General features: G+C 40.3%; 1 protein-coding gene across 1 annotated transcript in view; it reads right to left on the bottom strand.

The window, feature by feature from the left end:
• Positions 1-1,925: 1,925 nt before the first annotated feature.
• Positions 1,926-24,388, bottom strand: part of LOC104604296 (beta-adaptin-like protein C) — a 52,688-nt gene continuing 30,225 nt past the window's right edge. Inside the window, exons 3-15 of the mRNA XM_010268589.3 lie at positions 8,885-8,998; positions 8,458-8,708; positions 6,116-6,251; positions 5,760-5,939; positions 5,537-5,629; positions 5,149-5,360; positions 4,985-5,048; positions 4,718-4,897; positions 3,727-3,819; positions 3,218-3,618; positions 2,917-3,106; positions 2,640-2,843; positions 1,926-2,450 (exon numbers count right to left, since the gene is read on the bottom strand). Of these exons, the coding sequence (XP_010266891.1) occupies positions 2,151-2,450; positions 2,640-2,843; positions 2,917-3,106; positions 3,218-3,618; positions 3,727-3,819; positions 4,718-4,897; positions 4,985-5,048; positions 5,149-5,360; positions 5,537-5,629; positions 5,760-5,939; positions 6,116-6,251; positions 8,458-8,708; positions 8,885-8,998 (2,418 nt within the window). The 3' untranslated portion in view covers positions 1,926-2,150. The remainder of the gene's footprint in view (positions 2,451-2,639; positions 2,844-2,916; positions 3,107-3,217; positions 3,619-3,726; positions 3,820-4,717; positions 4,898-4,984; positions 5,049-5,148; positions 5,361-5,536; positions 5,630-5,759; positions 5,940-6,115; positions 6,252-8,457; positions 8,709-8,884; positions 8,999-24,388) is intronic.

Raw genomic sequence — 24,388 nt, 5'->3', positions numbered from 1 at the left:
ACCCTAAATAGATTGTTGCTCGATGAATAAGCAATGAACGAAAGCCACATTAGATTAGAAATTTAGAATAGGTAAGGCCTAAAGCCTTGTTGATTGGTGGATAGCCTTGTTTCTATCTTTCTAACAATTTAGTTTACAAACAGTCAGCTAGCTAGGTAAAGTGCAAATGAGCCAAGCTTTTGACAAAGCTGCAGGGCTCCAGAGTGGCAGAGTGGACACAACCAAAAGGCAAAAGCACTTTGATCGACCATCATCATTTAGTGAGTACTGAGGAGGATCTTTTAAATGCCCAGGTCCCAGAAAAGTAACAAACAGGCTATATGAGTATATTTCAGCTCAGCAATCAACCAATCCTCGTGTGTCATTATAATCAATTTCATGCACCAAAAACAACGTGAGCCATGCTGTTACCATACTTTATTTTCATTAAGCAGGGTAAGGTTTTTAAAACCGGTCTAGATAGGGAATTGTTCTGGGACCGGTTTTTGGGTCAAACGGTTCGTCTGGGTTAATGATTTGACTGCTCGAGTTAATGGGTCACTGACCAAATCAATAGTTTTTTGTCAAAAAACAATTTTAAGGTGAAACGGAACCGATTATCTGACTGATTCTCGGTTTTTCTGGTCCAACTGTCCGATCCAGTCTAATCTTGACAACCATGGAGCAGGGAAATCTCATGAGAGGACATGGAACTGGAATGTTAAAATTGAGGGTAATGATCATGGCTTCACGAGGAAGCAGTCAAATAGTTTGAGACTTTGAGCCCTACTACTGTAATTAAAATTTGCCACGTCAAAGGTACGAGTAGCACAGGGTGTTCCATGTCCTTCATGCAAGGGCTACCACAAATAAATTCCCACTCTGCTGTTCCTGAGAAAGGAAGAAAATCATTGGGGAAACAACAAATCAAAGCAGTCTAGATCTACTACCTACAAATTGTTCCCACATCTTTACCCACATAACATCACCTTCGTGTATTGGGAGCGATCTCCCCATGAATGACAAGGGAAATATTTCCAATTTGCAGTTATAATGTCTTCCTATGTGAGAACAACTCATGGGCAGCAAACCCCACCCTGCACTCTTATGGAAGTCGGATTAGATCCTCACAAGACCATACACCATTTGCACCAAGGTTTTCAAAACCAACCTGGAGACCGAACCGGTCAGGGGTCCAGTTCCCAGGTCAAACGAACGATGAGCCTGTTCTGACAAAGAAATAAAAAGCGATCAAAATCGTTAAATGATTCGAATGGTTCAACCGCCCAAATCGACAGTTTACTGACCAAATCAACGATTTATTGCAAAAATCCGGTTTTATGGAAAATAGGACCGATCACCTGAGCGGTTCCCGATTTTTCCGGTCCAACCGATGAAAACCATGGTTCGCACAGTCCCTTACAACCTTGCATTAAAAATATCTCCCCATAAAAAAAGGCATACAAGGACAGAGACATTCCTAATACACGGCTGTAAAAGGCTGTGAGGACCGAGTGAGCACTGAATCCGATCTCATTTTTATGAGATGCCCTCCTTATTTCCTACACAATCGGAGCAGCGCTGAAATTCTATCTAAGCAAATCCAAATGGCATCGAATGGTGAACAGATCATCAAGTTTTACCCCCTGTAGGGTATAAGAGAGAACTTTGAGGCCAAAGCGCTCAAAATCAGTCGACTGCTTTGGTTGCATCATTTGCCTTAACCATGCTTTGATCCTTTATCTTATTTTGAGCAAGTTCCACTGTAATACCATTCCATTCATTTTAGTAGTTCCTAAAAACTTGGTTAAGGTCATCCATATGCGCAACCGATTAAGGTCATAGGGTGTCGATAAATAAGCATGTTAAAGGAAAACGTATAGCATTTGTACTCCTTCCAAACTAAGCCTAAACAATCAATAACTAAGACAAATGAAAGTGTAAAGTTCTAGAAAACTCTTGAGAAGCTGTAAATAAATTAGAGACCACATTCACAATCATCCCATAAACCCTTGGGCAGAGTACACTCTTCACTCTCTTAAATCACCTGTAACCGCTAAGAGACACAGAAAGGAAAGGAGAAACTAAAGAAGTAGAATCAAAATCTTCAGTAGCCAACGTCATAAATTTTACAGAAAAGAAAAATAAATACAAAATCGCAAGCAACACAATCAACCTCTGAGAAGCGTCTCCATGGCTTCAAAGAAGAGTGGTGCCATATCGGGACCAGGAGTCTTGATTGCACACTTGACGCCAGGGATACCAACAACTGCTGTAAGTTCAATTAGGAATGAGGTTCCCCTGAGGATTTTGGCTGAGAGATACAGTACCTCCTGGTTTGCATGCCTCCGCTTTGCAATGAAGAAAATGTTGGATGCAGCAAGGCGGTCAAGGGTGGCTTCAATGCTGTTCACCACGGCGCCTGATATGTCCTTAGTGACCTCATTTGAGTCGGGTAGGGACTTCCATGTCTGCAAAGCAACAGAAAATCTGAAATGATCAGAATGAGCAACAGAAATAAAACAAACTTCAATCCATATGCTCGCCCAGAGGAATAAAACATTATCTGACCAAGGTGAAAACAGGAGGGAAGAAATTCGCTTGTTATATAACAATCTGGCATAAAAGCAACAGGATCTGCCAAACTTCTAAGAATTTACCTCAAGAAAGGTTGTACGCTCCATTTTACCATCCTCGGAGAAGAAGACCAACAACGAAATTTTATCATTGAAGTACCACACAGGCTGTTGATTATTTTTTACCGCAACCTGCAGAAGGGTACTTGGAGGACCAGGAGAGACATTCTGGAACAACGCCATAGGTAGAAGGGTCCTGGTCGATGTGCCTGGTTGCAATTGTGGGACCTAAGGAACAGAAGAAAAATTATAATTTTGACAGAGACACAGAAAACGAACTAATCAAAGGCCAGGTATCTACCTGCAGGGGTGCAGCAGCTGCAAGACCAAGTGTATTCTTGTTGAACTGAATCAGGAAACCATCAAGAGTGATCTGTGTGTTGTTCTCAAACAACATGCTGTAAAATATCTGTCCATCATGTTGTGTAAGCTGAGCACTTATCTGTAGGCCCTGACCGTTGGCAGACGGTAGCAAAACAGGTAAAGGAGGGCTGCAGAGAGCGTTTGCAATAATAATCAGTGTCTTTAGCGTAATATGCATTTATAACCCCAAAACTGTTGGTTATACCGGTAGACAGGCGGTAAAATTCAACAATACTCACCCACTAGGTTTTGGAGGCTCATCAGCAGGGACAAGTGTATTATCCAGGCCAATCAAGTCACCCAGTAGGTCTGGCACTGGAGCAGGAGGTGCAGGTACTGGTGCTGGCTGCCTTGCTGCAGCATTGGGAACATTACTTGAAGCAGTTGGTGCTGAAGTACTACCATCAGCCGCATGAGAAGGAGTTTCAGAATAACCTGTCTCACCCCCATCAGGATATTCATCATCTTCTGGTCTTTGGACTGCAGTTTTCACACGACTTACAAATGCATCCGGTGGCTTATGATATACAGAAGATAGAGTAGCAATGTTCGCTAGAAGTTCATCAAGAAGTGAAGGATCAAGTTGGTTCGAATCATCGCTGATCACAGGCTTCTCTGCTAACACGACATCTTTAGCTGCCTGAGATAATGGGGGTCCAATGTCATGGGTTAATGGTAAATATTACAATTATCTTAAGATATTATAAACATGCACAACCATAGAAGTGCTTATATACACTAGATCTACCTCAGGATCAGTTGAAAGAAGGCGCCAGTAAATGTAGGCACGATCCCGGAGATCTGGATTGTCTGTCTCTACAGTGGCATTATTCAGAACAACCTGTAAAAGCACAGTTAAAGCATAAACCAAGATGGCACGAAATCATATAGAACAACAATTAAGAACTGTGAACTTCAAGCATTTTCCAATACACAGAAGAAGAGTAAAATCAACCTTCTAGATTGTAGTCCGATTTGTAATTATCACATGCAGTTTGATGGCATGAGCAGGGCATGCAGAAATACACAACAGAATCTAAAATACAAGCTATTTTCACACAGTGTAACATATCTGAACTACTACTATAGGCCAATAAATTCATCAAACATGGATTCAACACCTTTATAATTGGGAAGAGAAATGCATAACCAGACCCAGTCTATGTATGTTAGGGTTACCCAACCTAAACCCTCAACAAGGGAGGAGGAGGAAGGAGAAAGAAAAAAAAAAAAACAATAAGGTAAGTAGCTAACTGGCCTGCAAAGAATAGAAAAAAAAAACTAAAGGAAAAAAAAATCTATAAAGATCAAGAGGAAATTTACATATTAAATAGTCAAAGCATCATGTCTTCTTGTTGATTATTGGTCTTGACAATGTCTTAAGTGAGACCCTTCCAGTGTTGGGCCCCAAGTCTCCCAGACCTATGCACATGGCATATGTTTAGATATTGAGTGGTAGCAAACAGGAAGAAAAAAATGGTTGTGGTGGAAATAAACAAAACCTACAGTCATGTCAAGGATAAAGGATCTTCAAGTGGTATAGAAAGACTGACTAAAACAACCCCAACAGGAAGGTATAACCAGAACAAGTGACTGATTTACAATGGGGAGAAAAATTACTGACTACAGGAAACAGCACAGGAACCATTTGTATTAAGAACAAGACAGCTTGATAAAATGTCTCAAATCAACCACGAAATAAAAACAGAATCACAGTAATAGTAGCCATAAAGGCATACCTGAATCATCTGTTGCGGGCCTTCAGTTGGCTTCTTTAAAAATAGTTTGACGGTTGCAGTTAGTAATTGCAACTGGACTTGAGCAGGCTCTTCTGGAAAACTCTCTAAGAAACTTTCAAGGAGCTCATCAGCATTGTCAATTCTTTCCGCATATTCACCAATTATCCAGATCATTGATGCCTGTGGAAACCAAAAGAAATGTTGCAAATTTTATGAATATGAAGGACAATACAATAGAATTCAATGGGTCCACATAAACTAGACAACCTTTGCTTCGGGCTCATCTAAAGTGTCCAAGCTCTCACACAGTGTTGCAATAATAGACTCATAGCTGCACGGAAATATAGAATTCAAGAATAAGCTTCCAAACAAAAACTATCAATTAGCAGGAAACTCAACGACCAAATACACCAAAAAGATCTGAAACTTACGTGTTAGGGTATCTTCTAAAAATATCCTTGATTACTATAATAGCCTCCTGAACGACATAATTAACCTTTATTTTTATCAGCTCAAGCAAAACACTTATGCATCGCTCAGCTGCTCTCTCCAACTTGATAGCACAGCGACCAATAGCACGGACAGCCTTTCTAACAAAATCCACATCTACTTCTGTGGCATATTCCTTGAACTCCAACAGAACCTGGAAGAACACACTAATAGAGTAAATGTATGCCAAGAATGTAAAGAAACCCACAAGTTTCAATACAGATTTGTAATTTAGGTACTGGATTTGATCATATCAGCCAAGGTGCCATTATTTTTCCTTTTTCTTTCTTTTCTTTTTTCTCTAAAAAGCTAACTTGAAGAATTATGTACCTGGTCTATGTTCCGATCAGAGGCAAGCTTTATCATGATTTCTAATTTTTCCATCTTCACATAAATTGGATCATTGTACTTGCAGAAGAAAACCTATCAACAGACATCATAGCTACATATTCAGATTTCAGAACCACCTTTTATTTGTGGGTGTGTGTTGTGGGAAGGGGGGCGGGGGGACAGATAACATGACTTTAGACAAGGACTTTATATCTCAAATCACCTTAATTTCATGGGCAAGGATAGTAGGCCGCTTTTGTACAATAAGGTTGATGTTTCTAAGTGCAACATACTGTATCTCAGGTTCTGCAGAAAGTAATGTTACAAGAGGAGGAGCCATTTTCTTGCAAAGATTTCTGACCACATCAGTGCTAGTGATGAGTTCCATTTGTAGAAGGATCATCTGCAACATCCACTTCATGATGTGATTTAATGCATGGATGCCATAAAGAAAGGAACGTGAAAGAAAATGTGGAAATCATCAAAGTTTTGAATCAGCATACAGATGAGCATTTGGTATTTGACAGTTCTACCAACAATGATGACAATACAGTTTAAACCAAAGAAAATAAATGCCACCTTAACAGCTGATAGTACAACTGCACAATTTGCATGTTGAAGTCGTGGAGTAACTCGCTCCACTATATTTTCAGCTTCACGAGCATCAGCTGCCTTGTATTTGGAAAGAGCATCCAATATAAAAACTTGACCCCATCTGCACAGCATATAAATCACCTCAGGAGTTAGATACAACCCAGTCCACCAACATATAAATCACCTCAGCATATAAATCACCCCAGATAACCAACATTGGATATTGGCCTTTTTATATAACAAATGAATTACCAACTTACTAAGGCAACTCACTCAGACAACTGGCTGTGACAAATATATGAAGAACTAAATTTCTCTAGAAATTTATGTTGAGATTGATGTACAGTTAAGGACTTGAACGCTAAACCACCTCATGCATAGAGAGGCTAATAAAAGAACAGGCTCTATCTAAAGGCGAGGTTTAGAGAGTAATAGTGGCAAGTGATAGTTTCATTTCTGGTCTAATTCTGTATCAAAATTTCTCTTTTTTGTGTGATACCCTTCAGCCTCTTCCATGTAATATCTTTTTTTTTTTTTTTTTTTTTGAACAGGTAAAAGTAATTTATTGATGAGAAAAATAGTCACACAGAGGTAAGGTGGAGGAGAAGTAAATCAGCTCCACCTCATAAGGAGATCAGAGATCCCATACACTGACGGACTTAAGCATCAGAAATACATTTTGATTACAAAATTCTGGAAGGACTGACAACCAGGATGCTAATCTAGCCACTATACACTGGATCAACACCTTGGGGCTCTTCTTCTCTTTTCTAAAGATTCTGTTATTCCTCTCCGACCATATAGTGCTGATAACTACCGCAGGGATAGATCTCCAAATGAGCTTGCCTTTCTTTGATAACCTCGGAAGATTCCGGCCTTCTAGCGGCTCCTTTACAGTGTTCGGCATAACCCAGCAAACATCCACTGCAGAGAAGAAATGAGACCAAATCCTCCAGGACAGATCGCAATGAATGCAGAGATGGTCCATAGTTTCCTCGACCTGACCACAATTTCCACAACTTATGTCCTCTAAGCTGAAACCCCTCTTATCCAGGTTGCTTCTTGTTAAGCTTTTTCCTAGTGCAGAGGTCCAGACCAGGAAATTGACTTTTGAAGGGGAAGAGGGGATCCAGATTTGCCTCCAGGGGAAGTCTGCATTCCTACAACCAGTTAGACTATCAGCAAAGGACCTCACTGAGAAATTTCCATTAGCAATTCAGGCCCAAGTCCATTGGTCTCTTGATTGAGGTTGAAAAGAGAAACTGTTTAGGTTCTTTAGCAAGTTCACCACCTCTGCCACTTCCCAGTCTTGAAAATCCCTTCGGAGGTTGGGATTCCACACCACTTCACCCCAGACTAACTCAAAGGAATCAGCCACAGTTGCCTCTTTGTCCTCAGCCACTGAAAACATAAGGGGAAAAGCCTCTTTCAAAGAGATCTAATTTAGCCATTTATCCTTCCAGAAACGAACTCTTCCATGTAATATCTTCATCATTATCTGTCACTATAAAGCAGATGTTGGTGAAACATAGCAAGTTCTTCAGCAAGGAATCATGTGAATTTAGAATAGTCCCTGCCTATGACTGGAGATATTAAGTTGAATTTTGGTGGATGCAGTTTATACGACTCTTGTAGCTCAGTCACAGCATTATACTTACTATTTATTCTAGGCCCATAGACTATGGCGAAGGGTTCAGCTGCTAGAAGTATTACAAGGATTAAGAAATGCAAATCCCTAAATTATAGCAATCTAGTGGTGGAGGGAGATTCCAAGATGGCAGTGCAGTGGATAAAAAACAAGAATCCAAGATGTGTAGGCACATCATGAGGAAGGTACAACACTTGGCTAGGAAAATAGGAACATCTTTCAACTGGGTAAAGCAATCAGCCAATGATGTAGATATATAGAAAAGGGGTTCAAAGAAACCATTAGTGTTGGCAATTTGTCTTCTACCTTGAAATATAATGGATATTTAGTAGGGTAGATAGATAGGGCTAGTCTACCAAAGAAGGGTGCTTTGCACAGTTTGCAACACTGTAATTCATTAATAAATCAATGAAATGCCAGCTGCTGATTGTAATGATTATGTCAATATAATAATGAGGTGAAATGGATTTCATTTACTTGAAATGATATGTAAGTTGAAACCAACCTGCTTGAATAATCACAAGTGCTATTTTCAGCCATAAGACAAGTATCAAAAAGTCAATAGCATTTATATGCATATGTTTACTCAGCTCATTAAAGAGAGGGGGGGATAGATATGTAAGGCATATGTAATAAAAAAAGAAGTTGGATCTTTTCCTCTTTCAAAATACTAACTTACTCGGTACACTCATTTAAAGCAGTTAAGAGCTTCGAAAGTGTGTGACTTGTGATCTCAAATATTGGTCTAGTACTGGTTTCTTGAATTTCAGCAAGAGCTGCAACAGCGTTTGCAACAACCATAGGATTGTTGTCAGAAAGCAAATCCTTGAGAGTCTCCAAAAATCCTCTATCTTCCACTAGCTCAGCATTTATATCATAAAGTTTGGCAACACAAATAGCGGCTGTCTTTCGAACATAAGGATCATCATCCTGTCAAAGAATAGATCATAAGAAAAACATAAACTTAGATGTTAAACACTGTAGTTCCTTGTCTACACTGCAAAAGCACCATAATCACAAAAAGGAGTAAAGAAATTTTAACAACGAATAAAGTTATATGAGGTTCCACAATACTGAAGAAACAATTCTATTCAAGATGAATCAACCTTGAGGCATCTCTGAAGAGGATCACACAGATATTCTGTAATTTTATCAACCCGAATGCATCCCATTGTCCTTACAGCTAAAGCGCGGATTAAAGGATTTGGATCCTGTGAATCCTGAAAAGATGATCGGAAGTTAAACATTCAATAGGAATTTGCAAAAGCACATTTCATGATCATTAATGTAAATAAATACTTATATATTCAAAAAATAAAATTAAAATAGATATGCACATGTCATACTGAAGTACTTAAGATTACTGAATCAAATATAGAATCTCTAATTTGCTTTCAATCTCTAAATTTTACAACTAATTTACTACTATTTATTTATGAACTTTGCTTTCAATCTCTAAACTTACCTAGACCTTGGATTGTATTGTAACTTTTTTCCTACACATTGTGCCTTCTAGGACCGGCTGATGAGGCAAACAATTGGGAGTGGTCTTGAGGCTGGCAGTCTCTACCATCTCAATGAAGACATCAATTCAGTTCTTAAAGCTTCAACAAGTCATAGTGGTGAATGCAAGGAGTCTAGTGCAACAAGTCACCGAAGAGAGGAAGAATAATGTGAAAAGCAATGAGAGCGGCACTTGTCTAGACCACATGGGAAGAAAGGGATGGGAGGATCTTCAATGAAAAGAGTAGGTCTAAGTGGGAGATCATTAACACCATAAAAATAAAAGTTGCACTTTGGGTGAAGACTTCGGATACCTTCCAAGCATTTTCATTTGATGGTATTTGTTAGAGTTAGCCGAATAAGGGTAGATTAGTCAACTCACCTTGGTTAAGTTATGAGCTTATGTGGCAGTCTTATTAGAGGTTCTGTCCCATACTTAAGTAGGGGCAGTTTAGTCCTTGTACATTTAATTAGAAGCCTAATCACTATTAAGAGGTCGACTGGTAGGGTTTAGCTATCAGGTTCGACAGTTCTTTCATCTTCTTCTTCTTCTCTTCTTCTTCTTCTTCTCCTTACTGGTTCGGACTACTGTAGCAACAGTAGAAACATGGTATCAAAGCGTGACAACTTCAGTTCGTGACCTGTTTCAGTTCGTGCTTCAGTTCTCTCATTTTTCTTCTCTGGGCTGTCAATGGAGAAAAGTGGTTCGTCCCAGGCCTGAAACATCACAACTCTTCTTTTTTCTGGTGCACAGAACCTCATTTCCTAAGAAAACAATTTCAGCAGTGAATGGTTGGCTGAAGCTCTCAAACGAAGGTTGGTCATCTCTCCTCTGTGTGCTGTTGGTATTTCTGGGTTGAAAATCTTCAAGAACTTGAGAGGAGTGATCAGAACCTAGAGAACTAGGTTGGTTGTTGCCCTGGTTCTTGGAAAAATTCCAAAAACAGGCTGTGTTTACAGTGACCAAATGGTGTAAGGGCTGCTATTGTAGGTGGCCGAATGGTGCAAGGTGTAATGCAATGGTACTAGTTGAGTTTTTGTTGGTCTTGTGGTGCCCTCTTAAAAGCGTTAAAGCAGGTCTGTATTGTGTGTGACAGCTATGGCTGTGTGGTGGTGCTTGTGATGCACAAACTCTGTTGAGTAGTTGTAAGAGAGCTTGCATGTGGTTAGTAAGTGCTGAATTAATGTCGGTGTAGTCTGTGTTTTTTTTTTGTGAAATCAGTAGTGGTGTGGATAAGAACAAAGGCGTGTGTATCTATCATTGTGTTTAGGGACTGCTGTAGGTTCTGGAACATCAAACTCTTGACAGCAGCACTTAGTTGGTGATTGGGAATTCAGATTAGAGGCAGCATTGAAAGAGTATCATGGCAGCAATGGGAGATGGCTGTAGTGATTAGAAACCTAGTGTGGTGGTTTCCTTTGACTATCTAGGTGTACAGATGACCTCAATTAAACTGAATGGTGAGAACTATGTTCCATGGGCCAAGTCAGTGGAAGTTTTTCCCAAGGCAAAGAGAAAAGTGAAGCATGTGAAAGAAGATAAACCATCGGCTGACTCTCCAGGGTTCGATGATTGGGAACAAGAGGATGCTCAAATCATGACATGGCTATGGAACAGTATGGAACAGTATGGAACCCAAAGTAAGTGCCAACTTCATGTTCTTAGATACAACTAAGGACATATGGGAACATGCCAAGAAGCTGTATTCTGGGCAAGATAATACTACAAGGGTATATCAGCTCTATCAAGAGTACTTTGGTCTGCAACAAGGAAATAAAACCCTAGAAGAGTACTATGCCAGTATGAAGAACCTCAGAAATGAGCTCAATGTCTATCATTCTCTCACTCCAGATGTTAAGGTTCAGCAACAACAGAGGGAACAACTAGATGTCACAAGGTTCTTAGTGGGGTTGAAATCAGAGTATGAACCAGTTAGGGCCCAAATATTGGGGGGCTCTACCCTTCCTACACTTGAGGAAGTGTTTGCTCGGCTTCGCAGGATTTCTTTGGAACAGACAGAGAATCCCACACAGTCTGATAGATCAGCTTTTGTGACAGCCAGAGGAGGTGGACGTGGTACGAAAGGGGGAGGACATGCCTCCTGAGGAGGTCGTGGTGGTTCCATATTTGGCCGTGGTGGTGGTCGTGACTCAGGGGGAGGCCGTGGCAAAGAAAAAGGCAGCTCTACAAGGAAGTGTACTCACTGTGGCAGGGAAGGACATTCCGTAAATTTCTGTTATGATCTTCATGGCCGCCCTCCCTCTAAATGGGCCAATCATGATGTTGCTGGTGGGGTTGATGTCAGTGATAATCAACAGGCAGACCTAACTCCTTCCACATCTACATCTGTTTCCGAAAGGGAGATGGTGAGTGTACCGCGTGATGAGTATGAGCAGTTCCTTCAGTCCATTTCACAGCACACTACTGCTACTCTTGCCGACTCAGGTATAGCTTGCCTGTCATCTAAAACCTCTCCTTGGATTATTGAATCTGGAGCCTCTGATCACATGACTGGGACTCCAGGTGTGTTCTCTTCTCTCTTTGAAACTTCCACATCTCAAACTGTTACCCTTGCCAATGGTTCCTCCTCTCCCATCTGTGGTGTTGGCAATGTTGACATGACTTCTCTTTCTTAATCAATTGTTCTATATGTCCCTAAGTTTCCATTCAATCTTATGTCTGTTAGTAAATTAACCAAGACTCTTAACTGTTTTGTTACTTTTTTCCCTTCCTCTTGTGTTTTTCAGGATCTCAGGACGGGGAAGAAGATTGGTGGGGGGCATGAAGCTGGTGGATTGTATTATCTTGACGGTGGTGGATCGTCAGTTGCACTTCAGACTTCACTCACTCCTCTACAGTGGCATTGTTGACTGGGACATCCTTCTCTCAAGGCACTCAAGATACTAGTTCCGTCTTTGAGTCATTTGTCACTGTTACAGTGTGAGTCGTGTCAGTTTGGGAAACATTGTCGTGTTTCCTTCAGTCCTAGAGTTGAAAGTCGTATGTTGAGTCCTTTTGCTTTGGTTCATTCAGATGTTTGGGGCCCGATCAAAATAGAGTCTTATAATGGTTACAAGTATTTTGTCACTTTTATTGATGATTGTTCAAGAATGACATGGATTTATTTAATGAAAGAAAGGAGTGAATTATTTTCCATTTTTCAAAAATTCCATGCTGAAATACGTACACAATTTGGTGTTCCAATCAAAGTTCTTCGTTCAGATAATGGTCGTGAATATTTTCTAACTTCCTTTCAACAGTATTTAGAACAACATGGCATCATCCATCAAACTTCTTATGCATCCACTCCTCAACAAAATGGGGTGGCTGAACGGAAGAACCGTCATCTCCTTGAAACAGCTCGGTCTATTCTTCATCATATGATTGTTCCTAAACGGTTTTGGAGTGATGCTGTACTTACTGCGTGTTTCCTCATTAATCGGATGCCCTCCTTTATTCTTCATGGTCGGTCTCCCTTCTCTATCTTGTTCCCCACCTTGTCTCCCTTTCCATTAACACCTCGTATCTTTGGTTGTGTGCTTTGTTCACAATCTGAGTCCTGGAATAGACAAGTTGGATGCACGCTCCATTAAGTGCGTCTTTCTTGGCTACTCTCGGACTCAAAAAGGGTACAAGTGTTACAATCCCATTACTCGGAAGTGCTATGTCTGTCCTGATGTCACCTTTTTTGAGTCTATTCCCTTCTTCTCAGGAACTGAAGCATCTTCGTCTCCACCTTTACTTCCTCTTCCTCTTCCGGTCAGTGATCCCGTTCCGGGTGTTCCTGTTGAAGTTGACTCGTCAACTCATCCAGTGCAGATCCCTACTGAACGACCACCAATTCGGCAAGTGTATACACGTCAAACGACACCGGCCCCTCCTCCAGCTTCTACCTTGTCCACGGATCCTGTCGTTGCTCCTGTTGCTGAACCCTCAGGACTTGACCTACCCATTGCCTTACGGAAAGGTAAACGTAGTTCTACTCTCCATCCCATTTCCAATTTTGTTTTAGTATCTCGCCTTTCCGCCTCACATCGCCAGTTTGTTTCACTATTGTCATCTATTTCCATACTTAACAATGTCCAAGAGGCTCTTAGTTCACCTGGGTGGAGGTAGGCAATGGAGGAGGAACTCTCTTCTCTTCAGCATACTCACACGTGGGAGCTCACTACTCTTCCTCCTGGTAAGCATGTTGTGGGTTGTAAATGGGTGTATACTGTTAAATACTTGCCAGATGGTAGTGTGGAGCGTCTGAAAGCCAGACTTGTTGCTAAAGGGTATTCACAGTTGTATGGAGTGGACTATATGGAGACCTCTCCAGTGGCTAAGATTAGCTCTGTCCGTGTGTTAATTTCCCTGGCAGTTATGTATGATTGACCCTTATTTCAACTTGACATAAAAAATGCCTTCCTTCATGGTGACCTTATAGAGGAGGTATATATGGAGCAACCACCTGGGTTTGTTGCTCAGGGGGAGGCTGGTAAGGTGTGCAGACTGAAAAAGGCAATTTATGGGTTGAAACAATCGCCTCGTGCTTGGTTCGGGAAGTTTAGTGAAGTGGTGAAGAATTTTGGAATGAAACAATGCCAGGTTGATCACTCAGTGTTCAGCTATGACTCAGAAGCTGGAAAGATTTTATTAGTGATCTATGTGGATGATATTGTCATAACTGGCAGTGACAAATGGGGATCGACAAACTCAAGGTCTTTCTGCAAAATCATTTTCAAACAAAAGACCTTGGGACATTGAAGTATTTCTTGGGTATAGAAGTTGCTAGATCAAGACAAGGTGTAAACCTGTGCCAAAGAAAATATGTTCTCGATCTATTGGACGAAACATGACTGTTAGGTGCAAAACCGGCTGAGACTCCTATGGAACCAAATGTTAAGTTGAGCAGTGATATAGGGGAAATATTTGATGATCCTGGAAGGTATAGATGACTAGTGGGGAAGCTGAACTATTTGCCTATCATGAGACCGGACATCTCCTTTGCAATCAGTGTGGTGAGCCAATTTATGCAGAACCCTCGTATATCTCATTGGGATGCAGTTCTTAGAATTGTAAGATATTTGAAGGGAGCTCCGGGCCGTGGGCTATTGTATAAACCAGGGGGAAAACTTGAAGTAGTTGGGTACATGGATGCAGATTGGGCGGGCTCTGTGTCTGATAGAAGATCTACTACAGGTTACTACACATTTCTTGGAGGAAATCTTGTGACGTGGAAGAGTAAAAAGCAGACGGTTGTGGCTAGAAGCAGTGCTGAAGCCGAGTACAGAGCCATGGCACACACTACATGTGAATTAGTGTGGTTGAGGAATCTCCTACAAGAAATCGGGCTCCACATGGATAAACCTATGAAGTTGTACTGTGACAATCAAGCTGCGCTCCATATCTCATCCAACCCTGTTTTTCATGAGAGAACAAAGCACATAGAGATTGATTGCCACTTTGTGAGGGAGAAGGTTCTTACTGGAGAGATAAGCACAGAACATGTAAGCTCAGGTGATCAGTGGGCAGATTTGTTTACAAAAGCCTTAAGCTCAGGGAGAGTGAACTATATATGTAACAAGCTGGGATTATATGACATATATTCTCCAGCTTGAGGGGGAGTGTTAGAGTTAGCTGAATAAGGGTAGACTAGTCAACTCACCTTGGTTAAGTTATGAGCTTATGTGGCAGTCTTATTAGAAGTTCTCTGTCCCATACTTAAGTAGGGGCAGTTTAGTCCTTGTACATTTAATTAGAAGCCTAATCACTATTAAGAGGTCGACTGGTAGGGTTTAGCTATCAGGTTCGACAGTTCTTTCATCTTCTTCTTCTTCTCTTCTTCTTCTTCTTCTCCTTACTGGTTCGGACTACTGTAGCAACAGTAGAAACGGTATTTTTGAAAACATGGAAGGAAATGGCACAATCAGCACAAGAAAAGGAAAGAATAGTCATGGATTGGAGACCACAAACAACCAACATTCTAAAACTAAACCTTTTTTTTATCAATAACTGTGAATTGTATTAATATTATGAAAAGTTACAGAACAAGGGAGCTAAACAATCTTAGCTCCCGAGAACAACCATCGAACACCAAACAAACGATTACAGTACAGCCCAAAATATAGAATTTCTGTTCACCCCTTGTCTAGCTAGACCATCTGCCAATGAGTTCGCACTTCTTTTTACCCATTTGTATTGAATTTTCATGTCCTTAGTCAACCATTTAAATTTCCTCTTTTCATTGCTGTAATTCCAAAGTCTAGAGTTATCCTCTTTTAGCCAGTTTACCACCACTTCAGAATCTCCTTCTATGATCAGCTTGTTAATTTGCATATCCTTGACCCTTTGTACCCCTTCAAGAGCTGCAAGTATCTCAGCCCTCACCCTGATTGGTCCAGAAAACATAGCTAACAGATTCCCCTATTCATCTCTTATTACTCCCCCTATTCCGGATGGCCCTGGATTACCCATGCTGCTGCCATCAAAGTTCAGTTTAGTAAAGCCATGAGGTGGAGGGAGCCAACAAGAATTTGAGGCCTTCTTTATTGGAGCAAGTTCTGCTATCTCCTTCCATTTTCTTTGCAACTCATCAAATGAGAATTCTGCAAACAAAGCCAAGGTTTTGATGGAAGCTTTCTGGGAAATGAAGGAAAGATTGGATTAGGAGGTGTTTTTTGAGATTCAGAAGGTAAGGTACTAGCATTGTACTCGGGCCCCTTAAAGCATGGTGACTGATTGACAGCAGAATTCTTGGCTTTATTTCATGGTTTAAAGTTTGCAAAGCAGTTTGTATTCCAACTGTTGAAAGTGTATGGGGTCTCCTAGGTGGTTATCTCTTGGACAAAATTCCATTGTCAAAACCCATGGATTTACAGACACGCTATTAGGGAAATTGAATGATTAACAAGGGAGTTAAGTGTTACTTATAAGTAGGTGAGAAGAACAGCAAATGGGATGGCAGGCACATTAGCTAAACAAGGGGCAAATAGGTAGCAAATGTTTTGGGCTAAAATGTAATCTTTTGTACCTTGGGAATGGGTAATATCTACACATTGATGTACTCTTGGGGGGTAATATTAGGGAAATTGAATGCTTAACAAGGGAGCTAAATGTTACTTTTAAGTAGATGAGAAGAACAGAAAATAGGATGGCAGACACATCAACTAAACAAGGGGCAAATAGGCAGCAAATGTTTTGGGCTAAAATGTATTTATTTGTACCTTGGGAATGGGTAATATCTACACATTGATGTACTCTTGGGGGTGGGTAATATTCCCAGTGTTGTAACTTTTGATCTGAAATATAATAATAAATTCTACCTTTGCGAATAAAAAAAAATAAAGAAAGAAAGAAAGAGAGAGAGAGAGAGAGAGAAGTACCTAGAATCACCATGGTCTTTTGCATGATGATCGAGACTCAGTTTGGAAAGAAGATTAAACAATGAGGGCGAATATTTCAAGAACTCTCTGAATGTGTGCTTTGAAGATGAGAGAACATTACATCAGTCTTCTTCAGTTACACTCCATAGCGGAATGTAGTTGCAGAGAGGAAAAATAGGCATCTACTAGAAACTGTTCGTGCTCTCTTGTTTCAAAGCAAGATGCCAAAGAAGTTCTAGCCTCATATTGTTCTCATTGCATCTTATTTGATCTATAGGATGCCATCCAAAGTATTGGGTATGAAGACCCCCTTCTCTATTATGTGTCCAGATCAACTTGTTTTTCCTTACCACCAAAGGTTTACGGTTGTGTGTGCTTCATTCATGTCAAGGATCCTAAGAGAACCAAGTTGGATCCTAAGGCTACTCGTAGGGTGTTTTTGGGCTATTCTCCTACACAGAAGGGATACAAGTGCCTTGATTTAGTTACTAAGAGGAAGTTCATTACAAAAGATGTCACATTTCATGAGTCTCAATCATTTTTTGACCCTCCTCAAGATCCTCTTTAGGGGAGACTAGTGAGATGGAAGAGTCTTCCTTAGGGGCTAATCCTTTTGTCTCTACTCCTACTCTTCCAACTACTCCTCTTGATCCAGTTCCTACCAAGCCCACTGAGTCTACTTATCCAATTAAGCCTCCAATTGATGGGCCCATGTTGATGATGCAATGCTCCTTGCACAAAAGCCATTACTCCTAACTGTTGTGATGTAAGTGTTTATCAAAGAAAAAAAATGTGAAACTTTCCAGTTCATGATTGCAACCAATTGGGTCCTCCTGAGGCTGGCTAAGGTATGATTTCTCCTACTTCCACTAGTTTTGATTCGGATCTCCCTATTACTTCGTGAAAACCAGTTCAGTCCTGCACTCTTCATCCTATAAATGGATTTGTCTCATATTCTCACTTGTCTCCTGCCTATCACTCATTTGCTTGTGCTTTGTCCTCTGTCTATAATCCTTCCAGGTTCTCAAACGTTGTTGTTGATCCCAAATGAAGGAAACTATGAATGAAGAAATGAGAGCATTATTGAAATCAAAAGCTTGAGAGCTAGTGGATCTACTACATGGGAAGAACACCATAGGATGTAAGTGGGTGTACATGATCAAACACAAGGTTGATGGCTAGATTGAAAGATACAAATCTAGTTTGGTTGCAAAGGGGTTCCCCTAAAAGGAAGGTATTGACTACAAGGAAACTTTTGCTCTGGTTGCCAACCTAAATACTACCAAGGTGTTACTATCTCTAGCAGCCAACTTTTTCTGGGAACTACATCAATTGGATGCTGAGAATGTCCTTCTAATTGGTAACATGCAAGAAGTTTACATGAATCCTCTTCCAGTGTATGATATGAGAGGAAAGGTGTGTAAAACCAAAAGGGCCTCGTATGGACTCAAACAATCCCCAAGAGCATGGTTTGAGAGATTATGCAAAGCAATGAAGGCTATAGGATACCAACATAGTAGTGCAGATAGCACCTTATTTTACAAAACAAATGGTGACAAACTAAAAACACTAATTGTTTATGTTGATGATATGGTTATTATTGTAAATGATGCAAAGAAGATTATGAAGTTGAAAGGTTTCTTAGCCTCAGAATTTGAAATCAAGGATTTGGAACCCATGAGATGGTTTCTGGGAATAGAAGTGGCTAGATCCAAAGAAGAAAATCTACATTTGTCAGAGGAAGTATGCCTTGGATTTGCTGAAGCAAACAAGGAAATTTAGGACCAAACCAATTGACACTCCTATAGAACAAAACCACGGATTGCAAGAAGGTGATGAGAATCCTTATCATGATTCCTGGCAGAGAGAGATATCAGTTGTTGGTTGCAAAATTGCTCTATCTACCCCTTACCAGAAAGGACATTGCATATTTTGTCCATGTGGTTAGCCAGTTTATGCATTCTCCACAAGTCTCACATATGAAAGCAGTAGAAAGAATCTTGAGATATTCTAAGACATGTCAAAGGAAGGATTAGTGTTTAAGAAGCATGGCAAAGTAGAGGTTAAAGCATACACTGGGCAAGTTCCTAAGGAGATAGGAGGTCTACATCTAGATATTGCACCTTTGTGGGTGGTAATCTAATCACTTGGACAAGCAAGAAACAAGCTGTTGTAGCAAGGTCAAGTGCTAAAGCTAAATATAGGGCTATGGCTCATGAAGTTGTTGAACTACTTTGGCTCAGGATTCTTTTGAAAGAGTCGGGGATAGATGTAACCAGACCCCTAAAGCTTTAATGTGACAATCAAGCTGCACTCAACACTACAAATGGTAAAGGAGATCGGCTAATGGATTAGCTAGCTTTCTAGCCAAGTAGGGGGTGAATAGGGATCAGCTTTTCTAGGCTCAGTTATAACTTTTTTTCCTCTTTCTTCTTTGCTGCTGGTTGAGGTGAATCTCTCACCTCTCCCCCGGATGATTGAACCGGTGTCTTTCTGGTTTTAATAAAATTCACTTATCAAAGAAAAAACATTGCAAATAACCCAGTCCTGCATGATAGGAAAAAGCATATCGAGATCGATAGACACTTTGTATGTGAAAGGATTGTCTTAGGAGACCTTTGTATACCTTATATGCCATCAACTAGACAGCTAGCTGATGTATTCACCAATGGGCTTACACAATCAAGATGATTTATGGACTAGTTGTGCAAGATGGGCATGATAGTTATTTATGCTCAACTTGAAGGGGAGTGTTGTGGAGCCTAACATTATAGACTTGGGCCCTCTTATGTATGTTAGTTATCATTATTTCTTCCTTATTGGGCCTAATGGGCCTAGGTTTATATTGTATTTCTCATGTTTCTTACTGTCTACTAAAAAGGGCAGATTTGTCATCGTATTTTCTTTTTTTTTTTTTTTTGTGAATAAAGAACATTGTATTACTTCAAAAGATACTGGAGAACTTTGAACTCATACAACAGCCCTTGGAGAGGTGCGAGCTGCAGCCTCTCTTAACTAATTACAAGGAAACTAAAGAGAAAAAACAAGCATTACAGCTGAGCCCAAAACAAGACTTCCATATTTGCCCCTTGCTTAGCTAAACCAACAGCCAAAGCATTTGCTGATCTCCCCACCCATTGTGTAATAATAGACTTTTTCCTTGTCAGCCATTAAATTTTTTGACTTCATTCCTGTAGCACCACATAGTATCCTCAAGGTTCTTCAACCACCCCACCACCACCTTATTACCTTCATTAATAAGCTGTCCTACACCCAATTGATTTGCCAATTGCAATCCTTGTAGGGCTGCTAGTAGTTCTGCTCTGACTGAATCCCCAAATCCCAAGAGGCCTAAGTAAGAGAAGTACAATCTCTCCAACCTCGTTTCTCAAGACCCCCCCCCCCCCCTTCCAGAGCACTCTGGATTGCCCTGACTACTCCCATCAAAATTCAGCTCCACTTAGCCTTCAGGTGGTGGAGTCCATCTTGTAAATGCCTTGGTCTTCCTAGATGAGCACCTTGCTATTGCTGACCAATTTCTCCAAAAATATGGCTGGAGAAATGATGGAATAGTTCTAAGGTCTTTAATCAATGAGTTGTCCTACTTAACACATAATCCTTTACATCTTGGCTACTCTCCTTTTATTGGAAAATTCTAACATTCCTTTCTTCTTAGATTGTCCATAGAAGGCTACTCTAGCACATCTTCACATAATTCTCCCTCTTTTTTGGGGTCAATTGAAGGTAGAAGGGTTAAAGATCATGCACATTTCTGTTGGCATGTTCCACCTGCACCCAAACAACAAAAAAGACAACCCCATAATCCTGCAAAAAAAGGACAAGACATCAGTAGATGGTAATAGTCCTCCCCATGAGCTCTACAAAGAGTACACCATTTGGTGAAATACAAAGGAAAGGTTTTCTCTTTTGTGGGTTATCTAAAGTGATCACTTTCCCTTGATACACTTCCCAACAAAAAGCCATTATCTTAGGGGGAACCAGCCTGCACCAAATTTCCTTTGAAGGGAAGACATGTAGAAAGGAAGACTGACAAAGGGACTTAAAAAAAAGAAGCACAAGAGAAAATCCCTTTGGACCTGGAAGTGTATTTTCTTTCTTAATGCCCTAATATAAAAGATAGTTGAGGGATGGTTAGAGTGTACCACCCATTTCTTTCAAAACTTTCTTCTCTTCTCTTCTTTTTCTCTTCTTCTCTTCTCTTCTTTTTCTCCTCTTCTTCTTTTCTTTTCAAGGCTGAATGTAAACAAAATATAGTTGTTTTTGTTGTTGTAAGTGTTTGTTATGGTGTATTTGGTCCCCCTCCCCTAATGGTAGAATTTGGCCTCCCTCCCCTTATGGCCTTTTCTCTTGTGCCACCTTTTTCAACCTTCTTGTTCTTTCAAGACCTTTGGGAGTGAACTTCCTGGTGAAAGAAATTTGGTGTAAACCTATCCCTCCTAGGTGGTGTTCTTTTTTTGGATTTTGAGAGGGGGGAAAGTTGGTCAATGGGATTTTGGTTCCCATTGACCAAGAATCCCATGTTCATTTTTCAGATTTATGTGGGGAGCAGGGAAAGTTTACTTTCCTGGGTATCACTTACCCAGGTAAGTGATACCCATCTCCTAGGTGGGTAAATAACTTTCCCACCTAGGAGGAAAGTTGCTAACACTTGAATAGGACAAAAATGCCCCTTTTAATAATGGATTTTTATGGCTAAAATGGTCATTACCTTATTTACCTAGGAAATAAAAGAACATGGTTAAATGCACTTACCCGAGTAAGTGTTTTCCAGGAAAAACTTACCCAGGTAATTGCATTTACCTGGGTAAGTAACTTACTGAAAAACGAATGGGGCCCTAACGTACAAGCTGTGTTGGGAAGTGTTCCTTGGAAAGATTAACACCTATGATGTGCTACAAAAAAGTAGGCCTAACAAATGCATCTCTTCTAACATGTGTATCCTTTGCAAGGCTAGTGGTGAGACCCTTTCTCATTTATTAATCTCCTGCTCTTTTGTATCTTGCATTTGGGAATATTTCTGTTCTTTGGTTGCAAATGGATCCCCCCAACAGGATTTGATAAGTTTGTTCAACCCCAACTTGTTGAGGCAACAGAAAAAAGTGGAAGAGTTATGTGGAGGGCAATAAGAGCAGCAACAGTGTGGATTGTTTGTGAAGAAAGAAACCAAAGGATCTTTAATGAGAAAAGTAACTCAAAGGAGGAAATGGTTGAAGCTATAACAGTTAGGACTGCGCATTGGGTAAAAACATTGGAGCTCTTCTGCGATGTCCCAACCAATGACATAATAAGGAAATGGATTGAAGTGTCGTAAATAGACAAACATAAGCAAGTGTAAGAATGGAATGGAAACCTCCAGAGGTAAATAAGCTGAAACTAAACTTTGATGGCAACTCTTTTCGGAATCCGGGGAGGGCAGGTATAGGGAGAGTATTTAGAAACCACCAAGGAGTAGTAGTGGCTTTGTTCTTAGGACCAGTTGGCATTGGAGACTTGGTTCAAGCTTAAATAATGACTCTTTTACAAGGAATTTGACTAACAGTACAGCTAGGATCTAGGGAGTTGGAAGTTGAAGGAGGAGACTCACAATTAGTCATCTCATGGACCAACCTTGGAAATATAGATATGCTTTCAGGGAAATTGATCTTCTAGAAAAGAGGTTTAATTCTAAATTCATCTAGGTAAGATGAACTGCAAATGGGATGGCAGATGTTCTAGAAAAACAACGAGCTGATAGACCTAAAGTTCTAATTTGATTTAACATGGGCTGGTGAATTGCTATAACAATTGTACTAATTCTGAATTAAATAAGCAATAAAATTCTTTTTCTGATAAAAAACAAAGTGCTTGTTATGGTGTATGACTCCATAATTTCAGTGTAATGATATCATCTCTTCATTCAAGTTGTTGCTACTTCTAGTTTAATAAAACAGAGAAGTGATTCCTCTTGCAACATCTCTTTCTATCTTTTCCTATTGGATCTAAATTAACCATCAGTCTATCCACATGCACTTCCTATTTTTATTTTATTCTAAAGGGCCGTTTGATAATGGCTGAAGTGAATGAATTGAGTGCCTTATTGCTTTGTCTTTTTAGTGGATAAAATAATACAAAGAAGTAAACCATTCAGTTCAGCTGTTTTCAAACAGCTCCTTAGGCTAAGACCTTATTAGTTGTAGTAAATGGACATACACTATTTAGCCTATCAGGAAAGAAATTATGTTTATGTTGCCTATAGAAAAAATCTGGATTTTTTTATCAGCAAAAAGAAAATAATTCATTAAATTAGAAAGGAGAGATACAACAAGAAGTTGTGATAAGAAACAACAAACCCAAGGAAATAAACCATCCCAGTTACAAATAAGCCCAGAAAATGGATTGTCTATGAATCCCTTGTTTAGCTAATAGAAAAAAAAAATCTGATTTTCTTTTGGAAAAGGTAAGGTAATTTTATTCAAACAAAGAGATCATACAAACAGAGCTCAGGCCAATGAAAACAGCCTGGGGACAACACAAGTTACAAGCTCCAACAGGACTGACACTGAAACAAAAGAGGCAAATTCAGGTGTCTAAACTCCTCAGTAACAGACACCCAAGAAATCAGCTTGCCCACTGCTCTCTGCACAATCTCTTTAGGACTTTTAACTCTATTACAGAAAATTCGGTTGCTCCTTTCAGTCCAGATGGACCACAAGACTGCTGCAGGGATGGTCCTCCACACTAATTTTCCTTTTTTACTTAGGCCTTTAACTTTCCAGCAGCACAGGAGTTCCTTGACCGACCTAGGCATAACCCAGATGATGTCCATGGAATTCAGAAAGTGCTCCCACACCTGAGAGGAGACCGAGCAGTGAAGACACAGATGATCTTTAGATTCTGGGAGGGCGCCACAAAGACCACAAGAAGGATCCGAGATTTGAATGCCATGCCTCTCAAGATTAGATCTGGACAGACATTTGTCTAGGGCCATAGTCCACACCAGAAAGTTGGATCTAAATGGACTTGTTGGATTCCAAATCTGAGTAGCAGAAAAGTCTGTGGGTCCTGAGCTGCACAATTTGGAAGATAGAGACTTGACAGAAAAACAACCATCAGGGTTCCATTTCCAGCACCATTTATCTTCCAAGGAAAGGTCTATCTTCTGCTTCTGTAGAAGGTCCATCAGTTCTATAATCTCTTCCAACTCCCAATCAAACAAGTTCCTCCTAAAGAAGGGGGTCCAAGTAAAAGAGTCTCTAGATGAAAAATAACTCTCAGCCACTGAGGAATCTTGATTAGAAGCACATTGGAAAAGGAGAGGAAAGAAATCAGCTAGTGGGCCATCCAGACACCAAGGGTCCTTCTAAAATTTAGTTCTATCCCCTTTGCCTATCTTGATTGAAATTCCTTCCAAGAAAATAGAGAAATTCTTCATGATGCCTTTCCAAAGGGAGTTACCCCAGATTGGAGGAGGGTCCCTAGATCTCCAGTTACCCCACTCCACTATTTTCCAGCTATAAGAGATCTCCACCAAGCATTCCTTTCAGAAGAGAACCTCCAAATCCACTTACTTAGAAGGGCTGAATTAAAACTCTTCAATTTCCTTATTCCTAAGCCACCTTCTGCCTTGGGAAGACACACTTGGTCCCACTTGACTAGGCGAATTTTGTTTTCCTCTTCCCAACCCCTCCAAAGAAAATTCCTCTGAAGCTGCTCCAATCTTTTCGCTACTTTGTTTGGGA

Source organism: Nelumbo nucifera, chromosome 6 (genome assembly GCF_055504915.1).
Source record: "Nelumbo nucifera cultivar China Antique chromosome 6, China Antique-T2T, whole genome shotgun sequence".
In the NCBI taxonomy this organism is placed as follows: Eukaryota; Viridiplantae; Streptophyta; class Magnoliopsida; order Proteales; family Nelumbonaceae; genus Nelumbo; species Nelumbo nucifera.
Note: the sequence above shows the minus strand (reverse complement) of the source record. Positions and strands in the feature narration are given on the sequence as shown.